Source organism: Phoca vitulina, unplaced genomic scaffold, assembly GCF_004348235.1.
Source record: "Phoca vitulina isolate PV1807 unplaced genomic scaffold, GSC_HSeal_1.0 scaffold24, whole genome shotgun sequence".
Lineage (NCBI taxonomy): Eukaryota > Metazoa > Chordata > Mammalia > Carnivora > Phocidae > Phoca > Phoca vitulina.
The window spans coordinates 17,820,495-17,845,063 of record NW_022589727.1 but is presented as its reverse complement, the minus strand read 5'-3'; the positions used below and the strand labels follow the sequence as shown (position 1 = coordinate 17,845,063).

The window sequence follows — 24,569 nt, the reverse complement described above, 5'->3', positions numbered from 1 at the left end:
TCCTCCCAGTAAGGACAACTGTGATTACATGGGGCCCACCTGGATAGCTCAGGATTATCTCCCTATCTCAAGATACTTAACTAATCACATCTTTAAAGGGGCCATTACTTGGCCTACCATAGCCACTCTTAAGCAGCTTCACCAGAGAACAGGTAGCAGAGAAAGCTCACAAGCTAAGAGCATGATGGTCCACAATTGAGGACAAAAGAAAAAAGTGATAATGGAGAATGAAACCAGTAAGGCATTATTGGAACTTTTGCAACGTTATACATGCGAGCACTCTATGTTTTGCCAAACAAGAACAGAATTTGTTAAAGTTACTTTTTTGAGTTCTGAAGTGAGCAGGCCACTATATGAAGCAAGCTAGCCAAGAAAGAAAAAAAAAAAAGTAATCTCCTAACCTGGGAGTAGAAAATGGCACTTTCAAAGTAACATACCTAACTGGAACTTGGTTTAAGGTAATATATTCTATCAAATAAACTTATATTTTTTGTAAATTTAAATTCAAGTTAGTTAACATATAGTGTAGTATTGGTTTTAGGAGAATTTAGTGATTCATTACATACATACAACACCCAGTGCTCATCACAAGTGCCCTCCTTAATGCCCATCACCCATTTAGCCCATTTACCCGTCAACCTCCCCTCCAGCAACCCTGTTTGTTCTCTATAGTTGAGTCTCTTATAGTTTACCTCCCTCTGTTTTTATCTTTTATTTTTCCTTCCTTTCCCCTATGTTCATCTGTTTTGTTTCTTAAATGCCACATATGAGTGAAATCGTATTTGTCTTTCTGACTTATTTCATTTAGCATAATACATTCTAGTTCCATTCATGATGTTGCAAATGGCAAGACTTCATTCTTTTGATAGCTGATCAAATAACCTTTTTATAAATACCAAACACTGGCTGTGGTGTTAGGCAGCTTTTTGCATGAATTTCTCCTAATGAGGATCTACTATGCACCAACTAATATTTTAGGCACTGGGGATTCAGCAGTGAACATGACAGAAAAAATCGGGGCGGGGGGGCAGGGTGGCATGGAAAAAGAGAAAAAGATAGTAAATCAATAAAAATTACATGGCAGAGATGCACCTGGGTGGCTCAATTAGTTAGGCATCTGGTTCTTGATTTTGGCCCAGGTCACGATCTCAGCCCTGCATTGATCTCAGGATCAAGCCCTGCATCAGGCTCCGTGCTCAGCGGGGAGTCTGCTTTAGATTCTCACTCTCCCTCCCCACCTCCCACCCAGCTCTCTAAAATAAATATTTTTTAAAAATTACATGGCAGATAATAAACCATGTTATGCTGATACTTTTTAAGTGAATGATATGATAGAGAATGACTAGGATACCACTTTAGACTGGAGACTGGGCAACTGATCAGGGTAGGCCTTTCTGAGGAAAAGGTGTTTAAATTGAAAGGAAGGATCCAGTCTTGAGAAAATATAGGAGAAGGGCATTCCAGTAGATGGAACACTAAAAACAATTTACTGGGCAAGAGAGATAGAAGCCAGAAGCCACATCATGTCAGGGCTTTGTAGGTCAGACCTTTGTGAGTCAATACAGGGGTTTAGGTTATTTTAAATATGATGAAAAGCCACTGAAGGGTTTTAAGAAAAAGAGTAACATGATCTGACTTATGTTTAAAACTGTCAAAGTGTTAAAAAAAAAAAATATTTAGAAGGATAACAGGGGAAATGTGAACTACGGCTATTTGATGGTTTTGTAAAATTGTTACTAACAGGATGTTATTGTAGCAATGTTTTTAACAGCTCTGTTGAGATATAATTCACATACCATATAATTCACCCATTTAAAGTGTACATTTCAGTGGTTTTCAGTATATTCAGAGCTGTGCAACCATCATGTGGCTATAGTTTTTTCTAAAGAAGCCCTATCTTTTATAAATATACTGAAATATATTTTTTAAAGATTTTATTTTTAAGTAATCTTTACACCCAACATAGAGCTCAAACTCACAACCCCGAGATCAAGAGTCACATGCTCGAGTGACTGAGCCAGCCAGGCGCCCCTATACTGAAATATTTATACACAAAATAACATAACAGGAGAGTGGCCAGTTTTGAGAATTCCTGAAGGAGAGTGAAGAGCACATCAATTAATTATACTATTTTTAAGCTTTGATAACTTCCATAATAAAAACATTTTTTAAAAGATCACCATGGCTACGGTGTGGAAAATGCCTTGTAACTGTGGGCAAGAGAAAAGCAGAGAGAACAGTTACAAAGCAATAGCGATAGTCCAGGTGAAAGGTAACAGTGGTCTGGACTAGAGAGCCATAGACAAAATGGAGACAGAGGAAAATAGAGAGAGAAGTTTAAGGGTTTCAGATTTTAAAGGTAGATTTATAGGACTGCTAATGGGCAAAACTTGGACTAATTATAACTTTAGTGGGGAAAAAACTTTTTAAAGTGTTAACTGAGAAATTAATAGCCACTTCAAGTTTTCTAGCTAGCATATAGGAAGAGGTCTTATAAAAAGGTCTGCCAACTGTTATTTTTATTCTATCTACAGGGCATTTTTGAGAAATTATTCCTTTAGGCGAAGAGGAGGAGGACAATGTGATTTCTTTCACAGAATTCTGCCCTACACCAAAAATAAATTCTGAACTCCTGCCAAGTAGCTGAAATTCCAGTACTGAGCCTTCATTTCTAGATTCAATGCCTAAAGTGCCTGACACACAGTAAGAATTAAATAAAATACATTTTGAACTGAATGAAATAGCCTCCCTACCCAGATGAGCACCATAACCAGTCAATTCAAAATTGTACATCTTTTATCAAACACAACAAAATAAAAACCAGGCATGATCCAATATTTAAATTTTTACATGACATAAATTTGTCCTTTAGTGAGAACACTAAATAAAAATGTCAACATTCCTCAAAGGAATTTATACAGAATGTAATTTCAATAACATACCAATGGTATATTTACTACAAACCTAGAAGAAATTATTTTAAATGCCATCTGGGAGAATAAACAGGTAAGAATGTCAAAGATAACTGTCCAAAAAAGAAAAAAAAGAGAGAAACTTTATCAGATATTTACACATTACAAAAACAATCATTAAAAATGAGATACTTGCAAAAGAAGAGACAGATGAAGCAATGAAAGAGAACAGAAAACAAAAGAGCATAAATTCTTTTTTTTTTTTTTTTTAAGATTTTATTTATTTGAGACAGAGTGAGAGAGAGCCCAAGCTGGGGGAGGGAGAGGGAGAATAATAAAAGGTAGGAGAAAGGCATAAACAATGGACAAGGAAAGATTGCTCAATGAAGGGTATAAAGATAAGTGATTAGCAATTTGAGAGTCTCACATCCTAACACACACTCCTATATAAACGTTGCTACTCAAAACCCTGCAAAAACAGGGCTGGGCCTCTGGCTACTTTCCCGAATTTACCCCTCTCCCCCCTGCCCTAGGCACCCTGACAGCTTTCTTCTTTAAATATGCCAAGTGCTCTCCCACCCCAGAGCTTTTACACTTGCTTGCCCTTGGTTTTCAATGCTCTTCTGCCAGATATCCTCAGGCCTCACCCCTTAACTCAGCTCTGTGCTCACAGAGGCCTTCCCTTACATGCTTTCCAAAACAACGGCGCCCCCCCCCCTCACGTCATCACTCTCTATCCCCTTCATCTTGTTTTATTTTTCTGCACCTCACTGCCTGACATTATATGTGTATTTACATTTTGTCTATCTCCTCCCACTAGGACATAAGCTCTGAGAGTGTGGGGACTGTCAGGTTTTGTTGGCTGTTGGATCCCCAGCACCTACAATAGTTCTTGGCACACAGGAGAGGCTCAGCATTTGCTTAATGAATGAATGTGATTACAGATAAGCTAGGAGAAAACAATCAAATATTTACCAAATCTTGACTTAAGTCTAGAAGTGTTCAAAGAAATCAAAGAAAAGGATCAACAAATTTGAATAAAAAGGTAAAACATTTTTTTTTTTAAAAACTGGGAAAATTTAGTAGTAGAAAAACAGATAATCATTGTCCATATCATTGGAGTTTTGGGTGGTAAATTATATCCATGTGAAATACTATCCAGAAGGTGAGCCAAGAAGACTATGCTTCTGGAGACAATATGGAAAAATTGTTGATGCTTGATAAAAAGTACGAGTTTAATATGTCAACTCTATTTACAAGCCATAAAACAGAAGGAGTAGACACTTTGAGGCAGTGCCAACCCTCACTCTTCCACCAGTGTCTGAGCACTGCTCTTTCCACACCCCCTGGGGGAGACGTAGCAGCCATGGTTGCACCATAAGGCCCTGCCCCAGAGTTCCAGCTATCTGTATCAGAGGCAGGCCCCAAACACAGTGGGTGCCATTGGATTATCTCCCACTGAAATTTAAAACTGAGGTTAGGAAATCCTGGTCTACCGAATGGAGTTCAGGGCAGTCATCTTCCAGCATGTATAATGGAAAACTGATCTGCTAAGAGAAAGAAATGAGAGATCAAGCATTGAGAGAAGGATACACATCCAATGAGTGGTAGCCTTCTTGATTCCTAATAGCTCCTGGTTCCTGATTCTATCCCTTCTGATGCCTACTTTGTAATACCATGAAATAACTCTGTATTCTGATATTAGTAACATATGACCTTCCTTTTGCCTATACTCTTGAGTTAGTATTTATTATTTTAAACTTGAAAAAAAAAATTTGTGGGGGCGCCTGGGTGGCTCAGATGGTTAAGCATCTGCCTTCAGCTCAGGTCATGATCCCAGAGTCCTGGGATCGAGCCCCACATTGGGCTCCTGGCTCAGCGGGGAGCCTGCTTCTCCTTCTCCCTCTGCCTCTCTCCCTGCTCATGCTGTCTCTCTCTCTCTGTATCTCTGTGTCTCAAATGAATAAATAAAAAAATAATCTTTAAAAAAAATAAATAAAAAATTTTTTTTAAAGTAGGCTTCACACCCAGTGTAGAACCCACTGCAGGACTTGAACTCACAATCCTCAGATCAGACCTGAACTGAGATCAAGAGTCAGATGCCCAACTGGCTGAGCCATCCAGGCGCCCCTATTATTTTAAACTTTTTAAAAAAGTTTGGTCTACCAGAGAATAATAACTAACGATTAAAAGCTAAGTGTTTATGGGTATTTGGGTCATAGGCGATTCCACTTTGTGGGTACCATCATTTTCTTCATTTTGAACGCTTAAGCATTAGTTTTGCAATTTTTAAAAAACTGTTCTAAAATAGGTATGAAAATAAGTGAGAAAGTTATACAATATGCCAAAGAAACAGACTATTTTAATAATTTTTTTTCTATAATGCAGACAGTAAGACTTAAAATACTTTCTCAGAAGGTACCATCTTCACTTTTATCAAGAACACTTATAAACTATAGGGTTAAAGTATATTTAAACAATCATCAAATTTTTGATGTTTACAGGGACATTTCTTTAGACTGCTATTTGCATGGGACTATTAATTCTTGTTACACTGGAATGCTTTTGGAATCTAAATTATGAAGGAATAACCATTATAAACCACCACCTAGAAAAACTATTCAAGTCTTTGGGAAATTGGTAAAGGCACTAGGAATCATACTGTTAACATCAATTTTAGGGTACTGACTCTTTTGGCACTTTCATGATTCCTTCACTTAATTCCCAGGTAGGAAAATAACTTTAGTTCTTAACTAGTAATTAGTAGATAAAATTTAAATTATGTAACGTAGTTGTTCCCATTGCTCTGTAGTTCATAGAGCCCGCTAGGCAAGTCCTTTCCAGGTATCTGTACCCAACTTCCATTACGTTTACAAGTTTACCCTTGAGAAAAAGCCTGGAAAGACCACAAATACATGAAGGTTAAACAACATGCTACTAAATAATGAATGGGCCAACCAGGAAATCAAAGAAGAAATAAAAAATACATGGAAACATATGAAAATGAAAATATAACAGTCTAAAACCTTTGGGATGCAGCAAAAGCAGTCCTAAGAGGGAACTATATAGCAATACAGGTCTACCTCAAGAAGTAATAAAAATCTCACATAACCTAGCCTTACACCTAAAGGAGCTAGAAAAAGAACAACAAAGCCTAAAACCAACAGAAGGAAGGAAATAAAGATTAGAGCAGAAATAAATGATATAGAAACTAAAAAAACAATATAAAAGAAAAATCAATGAAACAAAGCTGGCTCTTCAAAAAATAGAAAAGATAAACCTCCAGCCAGACTTATCAAAAAGAAAAAGGACCCAAATAAAATCACAAATGAGAGAAGAGAAATAACAAACCAACACAGAAATACAATTATAAGATTATATTATGAAAAACTATATGCCGGGGCGCCTGGGTGGCTCAGTCGTTAAGCGTCTGCCTTCGGCCCGGGTCATGATCCCAGGGTCCTGGGATCGAGCCCCGCATCGGGCTCCCTGCTCCGCGGGAGGCCTGCTTCTCCCTCTCCCACTCCCCCTGCTTGTGTTCCCTCTCTCGCTGTCTCTCTGTCAAATAAATAAATAAAATCTTTAAAAAAAAAAAAAAAAAAGAAAAACTATATGCCAACAAACTGGACAACCTAGAAGAAATGGAGAAATTCCTAGAAACATATCAACTACCAAAACTAAAACAGTAAGAAATAGAAAACTTGAACAGACTGGTAACCAGCAAAGAAATTGAATCAGTAATCAAAAATCTCCTGGCTTCACAGGTGAATTCTACCAAACATTTAAAGAGGAGTTACTATCTATTCTTTTCAAATTATTCCAAAAAATAGAAAAGGAAAATTTCCAAATTCATTCTATGAGGCCAGCGTTACCCTGGTACCATAACCAGATAAAGACACCACTAAAAAAGAGACCCTAGAGGCCAGTATCACTGATGAACATGGATGTAAAAATGCTCAATAAAATACTAGCAAACTGAACCCTACAATACATTTAAAAAAAAAAAAAATTCATCAAAAAAAACCATGATCAAGTGAATTTACTCCTGGGTTTGCAAGGGTAGTTCAATATTTGCAAATCAACATGATACATCACATTAGTAAAAGAAAGGATAAGAATCATATGATCGTTTCAATAGATGCAGAAGAACATTTGACAAAATACAACATCCATTCACGATAAAAATCCTCAACAAAGTAGGTTTAGAGGGAACCTACCTCAACATAAGAAAGGCTATATATGAAAAACCCACAGCTAATATCCTAAATAGGGAAATATTGAGAGTTTTCTTGATGGTAAGGAACAAGACAGGGATGTCCACTCTCAGCACTTTTATTTACACAGTCCTGGAAGTCCTAGCCACAGCAATCAGACAACAAAAACAAATAAAAGGCATCCAAATTGGCAAGGAAGAAGTCAAACTTGCACTATTTGCAGATGACATGATACTATATACATAGAAAACCTTAAAGACTCTACTAAAAAAAACTGCTAGAACTGATAAACAAATGCAGTAAAGTTGCAGGATATAAAATCAACATACAGAAATCTGTTACATTTCTATACATCAATAATGAAGCAGCCGAAAGAGAAATTAGGGATTCGCTCCCATTTACAATTGCACCAAAAGCAGTAAGATATCCAGGAATAAAGCTATATAACACTGATGAAAGAACCTGAAGATGACACAAAGAAACAGACATTCCATGCTCATGGATTGGAAGAATATTGTTAAAATGTCTATACTACCCAAAGCAATCTACACATTTAATGCATTCCCTGTCAAAATACCAACAGCATTTTTCACAGAGCTAGAACAATCTTAAAATTTGTTTGGAACCACAAAAGACCCTGCATAGCCAAAGCAATATTGAAAAATAAAAAGCTGGAGGCACCACAATTCTGGACTTCAAGTTATAAAGATGTAGTAATCAAAAGAGTATGGTACTGGCACAAAAAACAGACACATATATCAACAGAACAGAATAGAAAACCCAGAAATGAACCCACAATTATATGGTCGATTAATCTTCAACAAAGCAGGAAAGGATATACAATAGGAAAAAGAATGTCTCTTCAAAAAATGGTATTGGGAAAACTGGACAGCAACATGCAAAAGAATGAAATGGGACCACTTTCTTACACCATACACAAAAATAAACTCAAAATGGATTAAAGACTTAAAATGTGAGACCTGAAACCATAAAAATTCTAGAAGAGAGCACAGGCAGTAACTTCTTTGACATCAGCCATAGCAACTTATTTCTAGTTATGTCTCCTGAGGCAAGGGAAACGAGCAAAAATAAACTACTGGGACTACATCAAAATAAAAAGCTTCTGCACAGCGAAGGAAACAATCAACAAAACTAAACCTACAGAATGGAAGAAGGTATCTGCAAATGCCATATCTGAGAAACGGTCAGAATCCAAAATATATAAAAAACTTATAAAACTCAACATTCAAAAAATGAATAATCCTTTCTCCACTGATTGCCTTGACACCTTCATCAAAAATCAATTCTCCCTATATATAGGTTGCTGTCTAGACTCGCTCCTGTTCTACAAATCTATGTATCTATCTTTATACCATATCACACAGTCCTGAAATTAGGTTATGTGATGGTTAATTTTGTGTGTCAACCTAAACAGGCTAAAGAGATGCCCCGAAAGCTGATAAAACATTATTTTTGGGTCTGCCTGTGAGGGTGTTTCTGGATGAGATTAGCTTTTGAATCCGTGGACTGAGTAAAGAAGATCTGCCCTCACCAATGTGGGTGGGCATCATCCAATCTATTGAGGGCCTAAAGGCAGAGGAAGAATGAATTCTGTCACTTCTTGAGCTGAGACATCCTTCTCTTTCTGCCCTCTGACATAGAGCTCCTGATTCTTCAGCCTTTGGACTCGAGGACTTGCACTGGTGGCCTTCCTGGTCTCAGGTGTTCAGACTGAATTACACCATCAGTTTTCCTGGTTCTCCAGCTTGCAGACAGCATATTATGGCAGATATCTGCCTCCATAATCACATATATGCAAGATACATATATACACATCCCACACACATGGTGTATATGTGACATATGTGTATCTCGCATGAGTATCTATATGGATAACTAATTGCCCTGGCATTATTTACTCAGTTCTTTCCTCATCCACTTTTCATGCCACCTTTGTCATCTATCAAGTTCCCATATGTACATGTTTTAATTTCCAAACTATCTGGTCTGTTCATCTTCATCTACCCTGAACTATACCAAGATTTAAGTGATCTTTTTTTTTTTTTTTTTTTTAAGATTTTATCCATTTGACAGAGAGAGACACAGCGAGAGAGGGAACACAAGCAGAGGGAGTGGGAGAGGGAGAAGCAGGCTTCCCGCCGAGCAGGGAGCCCGATGCGGGGCTTGATCCCAGGACCCTGGGACCATGACCTGAGCCGAAGGCAGACGCTTAATGACTGAGCCACCCAGGTGCCCCCAAGATCTAAGTGATCTTATCCATCCCCTTACTAACTCTATATGCTGACAATTCCCAAATTTATATCTCCACCCAGAGATCTCTCCTAAGCACAAACTTCTATTTCTGACATCTCACTTGGATTGTAGAATAGGATTTCAAATTTTCAACACCTTAAAAACCAAACTCCTAATTCTCAGCCATTGCTACGCTAGCCTACCCTTCCCTGCAGTCTTACCCTACTCCGCAACTGGAAATTCCCTTTTTCCAGGTCCTCGGCTGAAAGACTGTAAAGTCGCCCTCGATTCCGGTCTTTTTCTCATACCTCACATATCCCAGCCATCAGAAAACCCTGACCACTCTGCCTTCAAATTATGTAAAAAAAAAAAAAAAAAAAATCCAAACATTTACAACCATTTGTATGGCCACTATCCTGATCCAAGTCAATATCCTCTCACCAGATTATTCCAATAGCCTGCTTCCCCTTCTCCTCCTTGTCTTCCTAGGATTTATTCTCACAACAATCAGTGACCATTTTTTAGAACCTAAGTCTGATCACATCACTGCTGCATTCTAAGCCCTCCCACATCTTCCCATCTCACAAAGAGTAAGAGCCACAATTCTTATGATAACTCACAAGGCCTTTCACCATGCAGTTCCCAATGCCTCTTTAACCTCCTCCTCCAACCACTCTCCCCTCACTTTACTCTGGACAAACTGGTCTCCTTGCTTTTCATGACAGACATCACATACACCCCCCACATCTGCTGCCTAGGACCATCCTCATTGCCTAGATATTGACATTGCTTCAAGTCTTAATTATCATTCTCACAGAGCTTTTCCTGCCACCTTTCATAAAGCAGCAATCCTCGATATACCCAACACACTCCCAATTCCTCCTTCCTTGCCTTTTTCCCCCTCTCCTAGGCACTGATCTCATCTGACATAATGTTGGCTTTTTATTGGCTCTCTCCTATTAGAATGTAAGCTCCCCAAAAGCAGGGATTTGTTTGTTTTTTTTTTTTCACTGCTCTAGATCCCTAGTTCCTGGAACAGTATCTAGCACATAAACACTAAGTATTTGTTGAATAAATGAATGTTTTACTTCCAATAGGTTCAGAATTAGTCTTTTTATCCAGCAGGACAAACCCCCTGCTTCTCTTCCATTTTAAAATTCACTGCCCTGGACTTTTCTATAGAAATGAGAGTCAGGTAATCAAGTCCTATGAAAACCCTTTGAGGATTCTGGCTGGGATTGCTTTGAATTAATTTGGAGAGAACTGTTAGCTTTTTGATTTTTAGTTTTTTCCCCAAAAACATCATAGGTTTCTCCATTTTTAGGTCTTTTATATCCTTCAATTGGAACATGGTGTTTTTGTTTTTTTGCCATTACCAAAGCATTGCATTTTTTTAAAGTTACATTTTCTAACTGCCACAATTAAATCATCAAGCTCCTTTTCTATTGCGTTAATCCTCCTTAACTTTAAAAACATGCTTAAATCTCTCTGCCTAAAAAATCTTCTCCTTGGCCATGAAACCATTCCTTCTGTTCTCAAATATTGCAAAGAAGCAGATGAGTAGCGCTACCTCTGCTTCCTCATTGCCTACTCATTCCTTAACCCCTAACCTTGCTGTTGCTCAACTACCCAGTGGACACTACTCTTTCAGAAAGGAACTCTGGGCACTGAGTCACTGAATTCCACAGTGTCTAAATATCTATCTTCTTCAGTGTAAGTTGCGCATGACAACAAATACACCCTACCCCTTTATTCCACATTTTAGCTCTTCCTTTGGCTTCCATGGAACTGATATTTCCCTCACATCTCCTGAGTGTTTCCCCTTCTCTATCCCCTGGTTTCTCTTCTTCGATTCCAGGAAGAACCTATATCTATCCTAGAGATACAGGGAAAGCCTCTCTGGGGAAGACAATTTGAGCTAACTTTTAAAATGAGACTAGGGTTTACCACACAGACAAGCATGAAAAGGGCATTTCTGTCAGGGAGAAGAGCACAGGCAGGGTAGGAACAGCATGGTTAACCAGAGACTCAAACAGTTTGGTATGTCTAGAGCTGTTTATGTCCAATATAGTGGACACTAATCACATGTAGCTATGCAGTACTTGAAATGTGGCTAATTCAAACTGAGATGTGCTGTTAAGTGCAAAATACACACCAGATTTCAAAGACTTAATATCAAAAAGGAGATGTAAAATCTCACTATTTTTCACTGATTACATGTTGACATAGTTTTTGGATATACTGTTTTAAATAAAATAGATTATTAAAATTAATTTCATTGGTTTCTTTTTACTTTTTAAATGTGCCTACTAGAAAACTTAAAATTACATATGTGGCTCTCATTATGTATCTATTGGTTAATGCCAGTCTATAGCATAAAGGACAAAGGAAGGGAGGAGAGCAGAAAATTCTATCATTAATTTTCTTTTTCCTTTCTACTCCTATCGAGGTCAATAAAAGTTCAGGCCCTAATTACCTCTCACCTAAGACCACTCCAATGGTCCTACTGACCCCTCCCTATAGTCTTGGTTCTGTCACAACCCATCCTAGATACTGTAACCACATTAATCTTTTTAAAGTACTTCATCTCTCCACTGCTCACCTATTTCTTTATCATGGTCCCCTGAACTTCCAAATTAAGGGGCAAAATGATCTGGCATCTTAAGGCTTTCCACTATGCAAGCCTAATCTGCATTTATAGGATTACCTAGTACTGCTCCCCTTTACATGTGTGGATATACCAAAATGAGGATGTCACCTAAACTTGACTTGAATTTTTTTACCTTCATGCCTTTGTCATAATCTTCTCTCTGCTTAGAATACCCTTTCCAAAATTTAATGAGATTCTGTTTATGTTTAAAAAGAAAAAAATATGAGTGGGGCCTTTTGTTAGAGATACAGGTATTTAGAGAGGATTAAAAAAAAAATCCTACTAGGACTTCAGTCTATACTAAATATCTATTCCTTCATGAAGCCATTTCTAATTACTTAAGCCTTCAACAAACATGCAACATGTAGAAGGTGTCATGTGCTGTACATTACTATAGATCCCAGGTAAACCAGACAGTAAGGTATTAGCTCTGCCTTTAGGAATTCAGTCTCATGGGATGCAACTACGTAAGTCAGCAATTATCATGGAGTATGATTTTGGCAAAGACGGAGGTGAAAAGAGGGTCCTGGTGGACCACTGCCAAGTCAAGTCCTAATCCAGGTTTGGTGGTAGGCAGAGGGGAGGGAAGCATCCTTAAAAGTGAATGGCCCTAATGCAATGTTCCCCCTTTGAATACCCAGGACACCTTTTGTAGCTTCTCTTGTGGTTATATGATCCCATCTCTGATACTGTCATGCATGTAGAGTTGAAACTTATTACCTGTACATTCCATACTTGCATTTGTGCCTATTGCTAAAATTTGTAACCCCAAAATCAATACTTACAGCAATTCCTTGGTCATTCACAGGCAAATCCCAAGTGGTGAAAAATTTGAGTCTTCTCATGTTCCCAGCTGAGGTAGAACAAGGTGGCACTCTGCCTTCTTGTTTCAGCTCTCACACAGTAAACAAATGTCCCTATCACAGTCTATCTAGTACTGCCACATTTTCAGTATTTTTGCTTTTTGTTGGTGGTTTCACTGTTGAAACTGGCCACCAAACATGGCACTGAATTGTTATCTAATGTTCCTAAGAGCAAGAGAGCTATGATGTGCTTTATGGAGAATATATTAGACAAACTCTGCTCAGGCATGAGTGATAGTGCTGTTGGCATAAGCTCTATGTTCATGAATTAACAATATATATTAAAGTGTTTTAAAACAGAAATACACACAAAATAAAGTTATATATTAATCAGTATAAAAATGTTGTGACCAGAGGCTTTCAAGAACGTAACTCCATATTCCCCCTAGGACCAATGGCTCAGTATTCATTAATTCTCTGTTCACAACAACTTGGCAGAACATAACTATCTTAAATAATGAGAATCAACTATATTCTCTTTCCCTCGAGAGGGGGGAGACCTATTTTAATCATTACAGCCCCCTATGGAATAGGTATTATTCAACAGTTAACTCTTAAAGTAGGAAGCAAATTAGTAAGTTTTTTTCTTTTGTGTGAATGCCTTGACTTCAAAATTAAGTAGGAGCCATATAGTTTAACAAAGGGTGGATATTAAAACAAAGCAATTTTATATGGCACTGACTTATTTTTATAGCTTCCAAATGACCAACAATGGCTTTTACCGACATGCTTACCATTTTTGTTCTTCAGATTTGGGTCTGCTCCACTTTTCAGAAGCTTTAAGGCACACTGCTTATGAGCCCGGTAAGCTGCACAATGCAAGGGTGTATTTCCTAACTGATCCGAACAATTAACATCAGGAGGATTGGGCCTGTTGAGCTAACGAATGAAAAAATGCAATGCAGAATTACACATGAAAAATAGACTTCCTCCCATAAAACACATTAAGGTATAACTGCATGTTCAGGGGTGCCCTCAAACTATAGAAGCTGATGAACACCAGAGCTCTAGGAAGCTAGATGGTCAGGAACTTCTTGCTCACTAAACCAGCAAATCCATGTCACTCCCCATGTTTGTCCTCGAGGTGCCAGGAAAGCTCAGGCCCCACATTCCCGTGACCAGAGACACCACGCACTACACCAATGTCACCCCACCCACCCCTGGACATTAAGATTTCACTAAGATTTGCTCCCTTCTACCAGTCTTGTGATTCATACTTGGGACAGCAAAAATACAAACCAGTCTCCCATAGGCAGTCATTCAGAAGAGTTAAACTCATAAATGTTAAATGTATAAATGTTAAAGTTCTACGGAATTTGTTGTTCCCAAATGACTGCTTTAAAAACTTCTTTACATAGTCTCCATTTCACAAAGCTTAAAAAATGTTTGAGGCACTTTACTTGGAAACCAAAGAGGCCTTTTCAAATGAGCTGAAATAACTTTAAAGCAAATGGCAATGCTTCAGTCTTGAATTTAGAACAAATTTGGTTTCATGTTTAATGAGACTATGCGGGAAATGGAAACTAGAAAGTAGGTCTCCAAAAGGAAAAAAAAAATGGGTAAAGTTTTCAGTCTGTTCTAACATGATATAAATATTCCCAAGTATTGTCCCTTCTTTATATGTTACTTTCTAAAAGTGTAGCACACCTTTCAGAAATTGCTTATCAAAATTAGAGAAACTTGTTCCTTTATTGGATCCTACATATTGTTTCAATTTTAAATCGGCTTACTCTGGAAAAAATTATCCTTACATTAAGTATTTGCCTTGAAAACTCAGTTTCTTAATCCATCAGGTTTTCAGTAGGGGGTGGGGATGTAAATAAATTCAGAGAAAAATATAATCATTACAATGTATCCTGCTTAAACTATAATTATGCCAAGTGTTTTTAGATACTTAAGAATGTTTGTACTATTATTATAATCTCCAGTATTTTGGTCCCACAATTTGACTAAATTATGAAGTTAACATTAAGTTAAAATTTTCCTGAAAGGTAAAGAGTACACGTTGTTGTTGCTGTTTTACCAGAGCTATGAGTTCTGCTGTTCTGCCTTCTCTCGCTGCTGCCAAGAGTTCTTCTTCAAGCTTTCTTTGTTGAGTCCTTTCTACAGCTGTGAAAGGAAAGTACATGTTACTCTACTTCTAGTTAGATTCCTATAGCAAAATCATTACAAAGATGTATGAATAAAGCGATCTGGGGTAAAAAAGTCACAATGTTTTGTATTATAATTCAAATGCAGTTAAAGACTTTATTGTTATTCTCATTGCCTTACATTTCAGATAACAGAGTTCAAACTTCTTTCAGGTTCAAATGAATTTATGTTTTCAATTCAGAGGCCTTTAAGTATCTTACTACAATATCCATCACAAATAATTATGACTTACTTTTGCATGCTGAAATACTATTACATATCTGCCTTGGAAAGGTAGATATATTGGGGAGTAGCATTCATACCTTCCAGAACCTTAGAATCTGTGAAAAGTAACAATAAGAAATAGCACTGGTAGGAAGATGTACAAACCATATAAATAAGTAGATTTATATATACTTATATACTTTCACGTAAGATTTATTTTAACATATTTTATAGCACTTACTATACGCGAAGTGCTATTCAAAGCACTTTAAAAATAGCTTCCAGTTATAAAATAAGTCACAGAGATGAAAAAATATAGCATAGAGTCATTATTGTAATAACCTTATATGGTGACAGATAACTATACTTATCATGGTGAGCAATGTGTAACATATAAAATTGTCAAATCACTATGTTGTACACCTGAAACTAATATAACAGTGTATGTCAACTATACTTCAAAAGAAAATTTGGAAAAAATATATTAATTCATTAAATCCTCATAACTATGCTATGAAGTAGGTGTTACTATTATCCTGATCGTACAGATGAAGAAACTGAGGCACTAAGCAGTTAAGGAATTAAACCAAGGTCACACAGCTGGAAATAGAGGAGCTGGGATTTCAACTTGTGCAGGCTGGTTCCAGAGACCATGCTCTTATTACTACTCTAACCTGCTCCTTAAACCACACTTGGCAGGGAAAGAGAACAACAGGCAATCTGATTTCAGAGACTGGAATATGTAATAAGGTCTCTTTTTGCTAGATTTTAATTCTGTTCTGGCTTATAAAAAAGAAGCAATTTCATAGAAAGGCTGAGTAATCTCACTTCAAACATGTGCACAAAATCCTGGTGCCAAGGCTGCAAGGGAGTAACTACAAAAGGTTTCTCAGGTCTTCCTGGCCGAAGTCAAGTCATGAACAAAAAAGCAGGTTGGGGAGCCAAGGGACTGGGGAAACACTATCTTGAATATGGCAATAGCTGGAACTAGTTTAAAGAAATGACTAACATTCCTAATGTACCATTATCTTCTATTCTCACGTTTTTATTTCCACACCCAGACTCCCTCCCCATCTCAGAGGAAGGCACCCAAGCCTCTGCATAGGCTCTCAATGGCTCCAGCTTTTGCTGGGATTCACGCTCTTCAATGTTTCCTCTTACTGGTCCTCTGGCTACTGGACTGTGAGCTCTGAGAACAGTCACATCCCGATCCCTGTTGTACATGCCTCTACTATTACATGTACTACTCAGAGCTGTCATTTATCCCCTCAGTCATTCTTGCAGTCAGATACTGTTCTTACTCTTCTGTGTATCCTAGGCATTTATGACCGTGTCTGGCTCAATGCATATTTGGCCAATAAATATTTGGTGAATAATCAAATAAATGCTTAATCATGTTGGTTCTAGACTTTAGGGAAAGGAGGTGAAGGGTACCCTAGTGTTTCTTTCTACATTGCCTGGGTGCATAACTGAAGGAAAATGGGGATTTGGAGTTGAAAACCGTGCATATGTTCTTGTCCTGTGCTCATTAAGGACACTGAAAGATTATTGATCCAGCCAATGAAAAGGAAAAATTCCAGTTGGGGAAGTGAGGCTTCTAGAGTGCGGGTAACATTCTGTTTCCTGATGTTTACATTGATGTGTTCTGTTTGTGAAAACAATGAGCTGTACATTAATGATGTATACTTTTATACATCTATTTTACACCTCAATAAGTGTTTTTAAAGGAAATATTCCATTCAAAAAATTATTTGTCCTATAAATTTTCATATGACAATAAACTATTTTTCTTTTGAATCTGTATCCAGAGTTAATAAGGATGCAGAGATCATGAAGTCTAACTCCATCCTAACAACACACTTATATACATGCAGAGGGTAAGTGAAATAGTAATATATTTGAAATGCAGGCAAGAACCTGGCAAATGTACTTCATTGACAAAAGAAAATCACCATTTTGCAATCTCCATAGTAATAAATGGTTCAAGGCAAGAATTATTAAGGTTAAAAATCAATGATTAAGAGATTTGGTTAAAAAAATAAAAATAAAAGATTATTGGTAAACTGGAAATTTACATTTTTCTTACCACAGATTATTACTTACAAAGGGAGGAAGTACCTTTACCGTGGACAATGTTAGTGCAGCCTTGGCACCAGGATTTTGTGCACATGTTTGAAGTGAGATTACTGAGCCTTTCTATGAAATTGCTTCTTTTTTATAAGCCAGAACAGAATTAAAATCTAGCAAAAAGAGACCTTATTACATATTCCAGTCTCTGAAATCAGATTGCCTGCTGTTCTCTTTCCCTGCCAAGTGTGGTTTAAGAAGCAGGTTAGAGTAGTAATAAGAGCATGGTCTCTGGAACCAGCCTGCACAAGTTGAAATCCCAGCTCCTCTATTTCCAGCTGTGTGACCTTGGTTTAATTCCTTAACTGCTTAGTGCCTCAGTTTCTTCATCTGTACGATCAGGATAATAGTAACACCTACTTCATAGCATAGTTATGAGGATTTAATGAATTAATATATTTTTTCCAAATTTTTTTTTTGAAGTATAGTTGACATACACTGTTATATTAGTTTCAATCTGAGTTATGAGCGATAACATTACCAGTAATAGAACAAAATGACATCATGTATCCTAATGTGATGCACTGGTAAAGGATACCACCTCACCATTCCTGGCAAAAGTGCATATCCTGAATCTCATTATATGAAAAGAAAAAAAAAAACCCAGACATTCTATAAATAATTCTACAATTGCCTTCCTCTTCAAAAAGGTCAAGATCATAAGGGCAAAGGCTAAGGAATTATTCAGATAAAGGAGACTAAAGTAATGTGACAACACTATGAGAGATTCTGGATTGGGGGAAAATTTCTACAAAGGACATTATTTGGGCAATTGACAAAAATCTGAATATAAACTATATTATAATAATGTTAAATTTTCTGAAATTGGTCACTATATTGTGATTATGTAAGAAGATATCCTTATTCTTAAAGGATACATACTGAAATACTTAGAGCTAAGGTATTACTGTCTATAAATTACTCCCAAATAGTTCTGCAAAAAATTAAAAGTAAATAAACAACATTAAATAATATATAAAAGGATAAGCCAGATGGGGCGAAATGTTAATGATTGGTGAGTCTAAGTGAAGGATTTATAAGTGCTTGTTGTACTATTCTTGAAACTCTCCTGTAGGTTAGAAATTTCTCAAAATAAAATCAAAGACAAATGGTATGTAGAAGAAGGTATTCCTCTCTAGTGCGTGACAAGTAGTCATCTACCCTTGTCCAAGTAACTCCAATCACATGAACTCACTACTCCTTGAAATGCAACCCAAGACATTACTACAATACACAAGACCCAAAAATTAACTCCTAGGCACTCTGTCATCTCGGGTCAACCTAGCTCTGGTCTGCCACAGATAAGATTACAATGTAACAGTTCTTTAGATACTTGAGTGTGATTTTGTTGTGAAAGTTCCTGTCTCTAGTGCATTACCCTACCATGTTGTTTCTGTTCTACCTATAGTCTTGGAGGGCTGTTAGATGCATTCCCTGAAGTCTGACCCATTTAAGGTGATATGCACAAATTATATCTGGCCAAGGTGATCTCATCAGAGCAGAATCAATTAAGTTTCTACTTCCATTTCCCAGGCTAGCACCTTATTAGCTGACAAATCATAATGTCTGTAAGTCAACTAAACCCTTGTCCTTAGTGGATTTGGGTTTTGGGGAGTCAGTAGAACATGTCTTTATGATCAGCCCCCACTAAATATCAACTTGTCAGGCTAAACTAACATTCCACTCTGTCAGGAAAACCTCAGTTTCAGGTTCTCATCTTGTTACAATTAAAACAACAGGACAAGGGCGCCCCACTGGCTCAGTCAGCAGAGCATACAATTCTTCTTCTCAGGGTCATGAGTTTGAGCCCCATGTTGAGCACAGAGATTACTTAAAATAATAAAATAAAATGACAGGAGATGGTCAAGAACAGGACCTCATCCTCCCACTTAGATCACAATATACTAAAGGGCAGGATCACATCTAATATGTGCAATCTCCCAAAAACATCACATAATACAGAGCCTTACAGAAGATGTTTTATGTTGATATGCTTATTCATTTTAAATGAAATGGTTTTATTTTAAAGCCAAGAGTGACTTAAGACAGTGACTTAAGGATGTCTAACAAGCAAACATCATTTTAATGGGAAAACGAATATTTTAGTTTTCAAGGACAACTGGAAAGTCGTAAAAAGATACTGGTTTTTACATAGTTAAAAATAATAATTAAATTGATGGGTATTAAAGAGGGCACGTACTGAATGGAGCCCTGGGCGTTATACGTAAACAATGAATCCTGGAACACTACATCAAAAAAAAATAATAATTAAGAAATAAATACCCTTTAGATACAAAATTATCTTGCCTTTCTCTGAATTGCAAAGCAAAGAAACACAAGATACATGCTTTTTATTATGAAGTAGAAAGTAAGAAATCTTTTCTAGCATAAAAATACTACCAAAATTAATTACAGCAAAGCTGTGGCCATTCAGAGGATAGCCTAACATATGAGAGTTTCCCAATGTAAGCATCAAAATATGTTTTATTCTATCTTAGAGAAACTGCTCTGAGTTACTGCAGATTCATATCTTATTTAACACAATTTAATATCTGAAGTTCCTAGCAATGATGCTGATCCATCAAGAAATTACTGTGGGCCATTGTACTTCAATGCAGTCATCAGGATAATGGAACTGGCCAGAACGGTCTTCCCCAACATCAAATAGCTCCCAATAGCTGTACCTCTCACGGCTTCTCTGTCCTGCACTTCATCATGATGCTTCTGCAGCCCACTAGCCATATTTCTTCTCATGTCTCTCATTTTCTACTTCTAATTTTGTTGAAGATTTGATCATACAACATTATGACAAGTTTTAAAAATCTGTTTAAGTTTTAAAGCTGTGAGGAAACTCAAAATAATTTTGTGTCTGATCAAGGACTCCAAGATCATATTATCTTTAGAGTATAAGTTCAATGTAGTCTATTTTGGCATCCCAGAAGCTATTTCTATTTATATTCTGGACCTTGCCTATCATTAAAGTAAATGATATTTATGTTAAGATCCATAATATTTACCTTCAAGCATGTTTCTGATTTCTTTGTCATAAGTGACTTCTTTTGCTGTCTGTCCACTCCCATTAACAACAGTAGCATCTGCATTATATTCTAAAAGAAGCATTACCAACTCCTAAAAAAGCAGAGAAACTGTTTTTAGCTATTAAACTAAGACTTTATTGTATTATAGCCCTTTTCCAAATTACTAATTACTATCAAGCTTCTATAACAGAAACAAGTACCATAGGAATCTGTGATTTAAGCACATCAGTTATGTGTACAGTAGGTGAATATAGTAAGGAACTACAGTAAACTCAATACAGCCCACACTTGTACAACACAGGTTTGAACACTGTAGGTCCACTTATATGCAGATTTTCTAAATAAATACAACACAGTACTGTTAAGTGTATTTTCTCTTATGATTTTCTTAGTAACACGGTCTTTTCTCTAGCTTCCTTTATTGTAAGGATAGAGTATATAATACATGTAACATACAAAATACGTGTTGATTAACTGTTTATGTTATTGGTAAGGCTTCCAGTCAACAGTAGGCTATTAGTAGTTAAGTTTTGGGGGAGCCAAAGTTACATGTAAATTTTCAACTGTGTGGGGCTCAGCGCCCCTCACTCGTGTCGTTCAAGGGTCGACTGTACTACAATTCAACTAACTGTAATAACTGATGATTGCCTAAACAATTGCCAATCCACAGTTAACAGAAACAACTTCTATAATTGATTTTTTAAGTAAATCATCTGTTTTACCAAATTGGTTCATGTAGTTAAACTAAATGTATAAGTTAATAAAGCCATTATTAAAATTATAGCTGATAATACATTTAACATTATTCCTACAATGCCTGTTTAAAAAAATCTAGGTCTGTTGGGGAAATTATTTTTTTTCAAAATCTGATTTAAGATATAGAACATCTTCTGATGTGATATAGACTGATAGGATATACCACCAAAAGAATGGTTTATAATGAAGCAAACGATTTCAAGTAAATATTCAACAAAGAAACTGTATCATTCATATTTACTCTAAGCAGTTAAATGCTTTTATAAATTTCAAGCTAATTGGTAATGTATGTAAGTCCAGTATCACTGGCGTGCAGTTCATTTATACAACTTAACAGGGCAGGAGAAATGCAGAAGAATGCAGATTTGCAGGAGATTATTAGAGATTTGATGTTAAAGTTTACTGGAATGTATAGCACTCAGGGACGGGACGGTGGTAACACGTCTGCTTTCGTTCTACATGAGGGCAAGATGAATGAAACACACTGCTTTTCTGTCATGTTGATTGTGCACAGATACATAGGAAGTGATATCCTGTGTCATTACATGTTACGTTTTCCCATGAGTTACATATTTCCTTTGGGTCGAAAAATTTCCTATGTTCTTTCCAAAAATTTTTTTGTACTAAGAAATGCCTAAATACAATCTAAAAAATACATAAAGTAGAAAACAAAATACTCATTGTCCTAGTCACTATAAACATTTTGGTGTATTTCTAATTACTTTCCTATGCATTAGTTTGAGACTTTTTAATATGTATTCATTTTAGAGAGAGAGAAAGCACAAATGGGGGGAGGGGCAGAGGGAGAGAATCTTCAAGCACCCTGCTCAGTGTGGAGCCCGTCACAGGGCTCAATCTCACAACCCATGAGATTACCACAAGCCTAAACCAAGAGTCGGATACTTAACTAAGAATGAACCATCCAGGCACCCCTGAGGCTTTCTTTAAACATAATTTTATTCATATGACAGTTGCTTTTGTTATACCTTTTACCTAATATATCATGTATTTTCCACCATATTATATAGTATCTATGTAATAGTCTATATACTTTTCACAGCTGAATGTTATTCTATAAAATATATTACCACATTTAAGAATAGAAAAATGGTTAATATTTTAATAAAGTGAATTCTAATAAAACCTTAGCATTTGCTATCATCTTTAGGGTAGCACTTTTGGGAGAAATGTTTTCATACTAGTAAAGTAAAACAACACACAGAATGATAGAAAATATTTACAAATCATGTATCAGATAAAGGACCTGTATCCAGAAAAAGAACTTTTACAACTCAAAGAGACAGCCCAATTTATTTATTTATTTAATTTATTTATTTTTAAAGATTTTATTTATTTATTTGAGAGAGAGAGAATGAGAGACAGAGAGCACGAGAGGGAAGAGGGCAGAGGGAGAAGCAGACCCCCTGCTGAGCAGGGAGCCCAATGTGGGACTCGATCCCGGGACTCCAGGATCATGACCTGAGCCGAAGGCAGTCGCTTAACCAACTGAGCCACCCAGGCGCCCAAGACAGCCCAATTTAAAATTGGGCAAAGATAAAATGAACAATCAGAAAACAAAACTAAGAAAAACAATTCCATTTACAATGGCATCAAAAGAAATAAAATGCTTAGCAGTAAACTCAACTATGGAGGCAAAAGACTTGTACACAAACTATAAAACACGGCTGAAGGAAATTAAAAAATGGCGTAAGTGGGAAGACATCTAGTGCTCACAGACAGTAAGACTTAAGACTTAATATTAAGATGTGAACACCACCCAAAACAGTCTATAGATTTACTGCAATACCTATTAAATCCCCATGATACTTTTTCCAGAAATAGAAATCCCATCCTACAATTCATATGGACTCTCACCATCTCAAGAGACCCTGAAGAGCCAAACAGCATTAGGAGAAAAAAAAGTAAGTTGGAGATCTCACACAGCCTGATTTCAAAATTTACCTCAAACCTACAGTAATCAAAACTGTGGTGAGGGCCTAAAGACATAATCTGGATATGGACATTTTCCAAGTGTTTCATCTGTTAGATGAGGTATTAAATAGGTTGAGAAATAACATTCCTTAACTTAAATGTGCCATGTGGTACCAGACTAGAATAACCCTAATCTTTTTAAAGATTGTATTTATTTGACAGAGAGAGACACAGCGAGAGAGGGAACACAAGCAGGGGGAGAGGGAGAAGCAGGCTTCCTGCTGAGCAGGGAGCCCGATGTGGGGCTTGATCCCAGGACTCTGGGATCATGACCTGAGCCGAAGGCAGACGCTTAATGACTGAGCCACCCAGGCGCCCCAACCCTAATCATTTTTTAAGCAACTTTGAGATTTCATATGCTATACAATTTGCCCATCTAAAGTACACATCTTTTCGTTTATGTCCCTGCTGAGCAGGGAACCCAACGCACGGCTCGATCCAAAGGCCCTGGAATCATGACCTGAGCCGAAGGCAGACACCTTACCCGACTGAACCACCCAGGTGCCCCCAAAATCTAAATTTTTACTGAAAAATATCAACAGAAGTTCCTCTGAAAAATGATGCATGATTTCCTAAGATCATAATAAACTTAGAGCAAATATAAGGCTAGATTTATGTTTTAAAAAACAATTATTTCTAAACAAATGAAAGACATAATAATACCAGATAATTAACATTTACTATGTACCACTGTTCTAAAAGTTTTACTTTTATTAACCCATTTAAATTTTCACAAAAATCCTATATGGTAGGTACTATTATAACACCTCTTTTTAAAGATGGGAAATCTGAGGCACAGAGGTCATTATGTGCTATATACACTTATATGAAAACATCACGAAAAAGGTACAAAAACACACTACAAATTCAACAAAGTTCACTGTACAATGAAGCCTACAAGTCAGCAAGTCCTATTCATGCTTACTGAACCTCTACAAGTTTTGAGAAATGTCATTCTTAAACATGAATTGATAGCCAATTACAACTGGAGATTTGAGACCTGATCAGCACAAAGGACAAAGATCAAGACAGAAGGAAAAAAAAACTTGAGACAAAAACAAAGAAAACCTTAAAAAGAACTATAATGTCCTCAGAAAAAGGAGATATTTCCTTGTAAATGAGAAACGAAGGCTTCAAAAAGGAACATTCAGAAAAATAAAGGACCTTAAAAATTAACAGCAAATTAAATATTCAATAGAAAGATTGGAAGATGGATTTGAAGATATCTTTCAAAGAATGGGGGGTCAGGTTGAGATACCTAAGAGGGAATATAGGTGAAAAAAAGATAAAGGAATTAGAGAATCAGTCATGAAGGTCTTTTAACTGGTCACCTGGAATTCCAAAAAGATAAAACTGAATAGAAATGCACATGCACAGCCATGTGCAGATTTTTTTTTAAAGAAGCAACT

The 24,569-nt window shown here is 36.8% G+C and overlaps 1 protein-coding gene across 5 annotated transcripts in view; it reads right to left on the bottom strand.

The window, feature by feature from the left end:
* Positions 1-24,569, bottom strand: part of OSBPL1A (oxysterol binding protein like 1A) — a 218,802-nt gene that overhangs the window by 153,663 nt on the left and 40,570 nt on the right. For all 5 annotated transcript variants that reach the window (XM_032421388.1, XM_032421389.1, XM_032421386.1 and 2 more), the window contains 3 exons: positions 20,392-20,503; positions 14,916-15,001; positions 13,627-13,771 (listed from right to left, as the gene is read on the bottom strand). In XM_032421388.1, the coding sequence (XP_032277279.1) occupies positions 13,627-13,771; positions 14,916-15,001; positions 20,392-20,503 (343 nt within the window). The remainder of the gene's footprint in view (positions 1-13,626; positions 13,772-14,915; positions 15,002-20,391; positions 20,504-24,569) is intronic.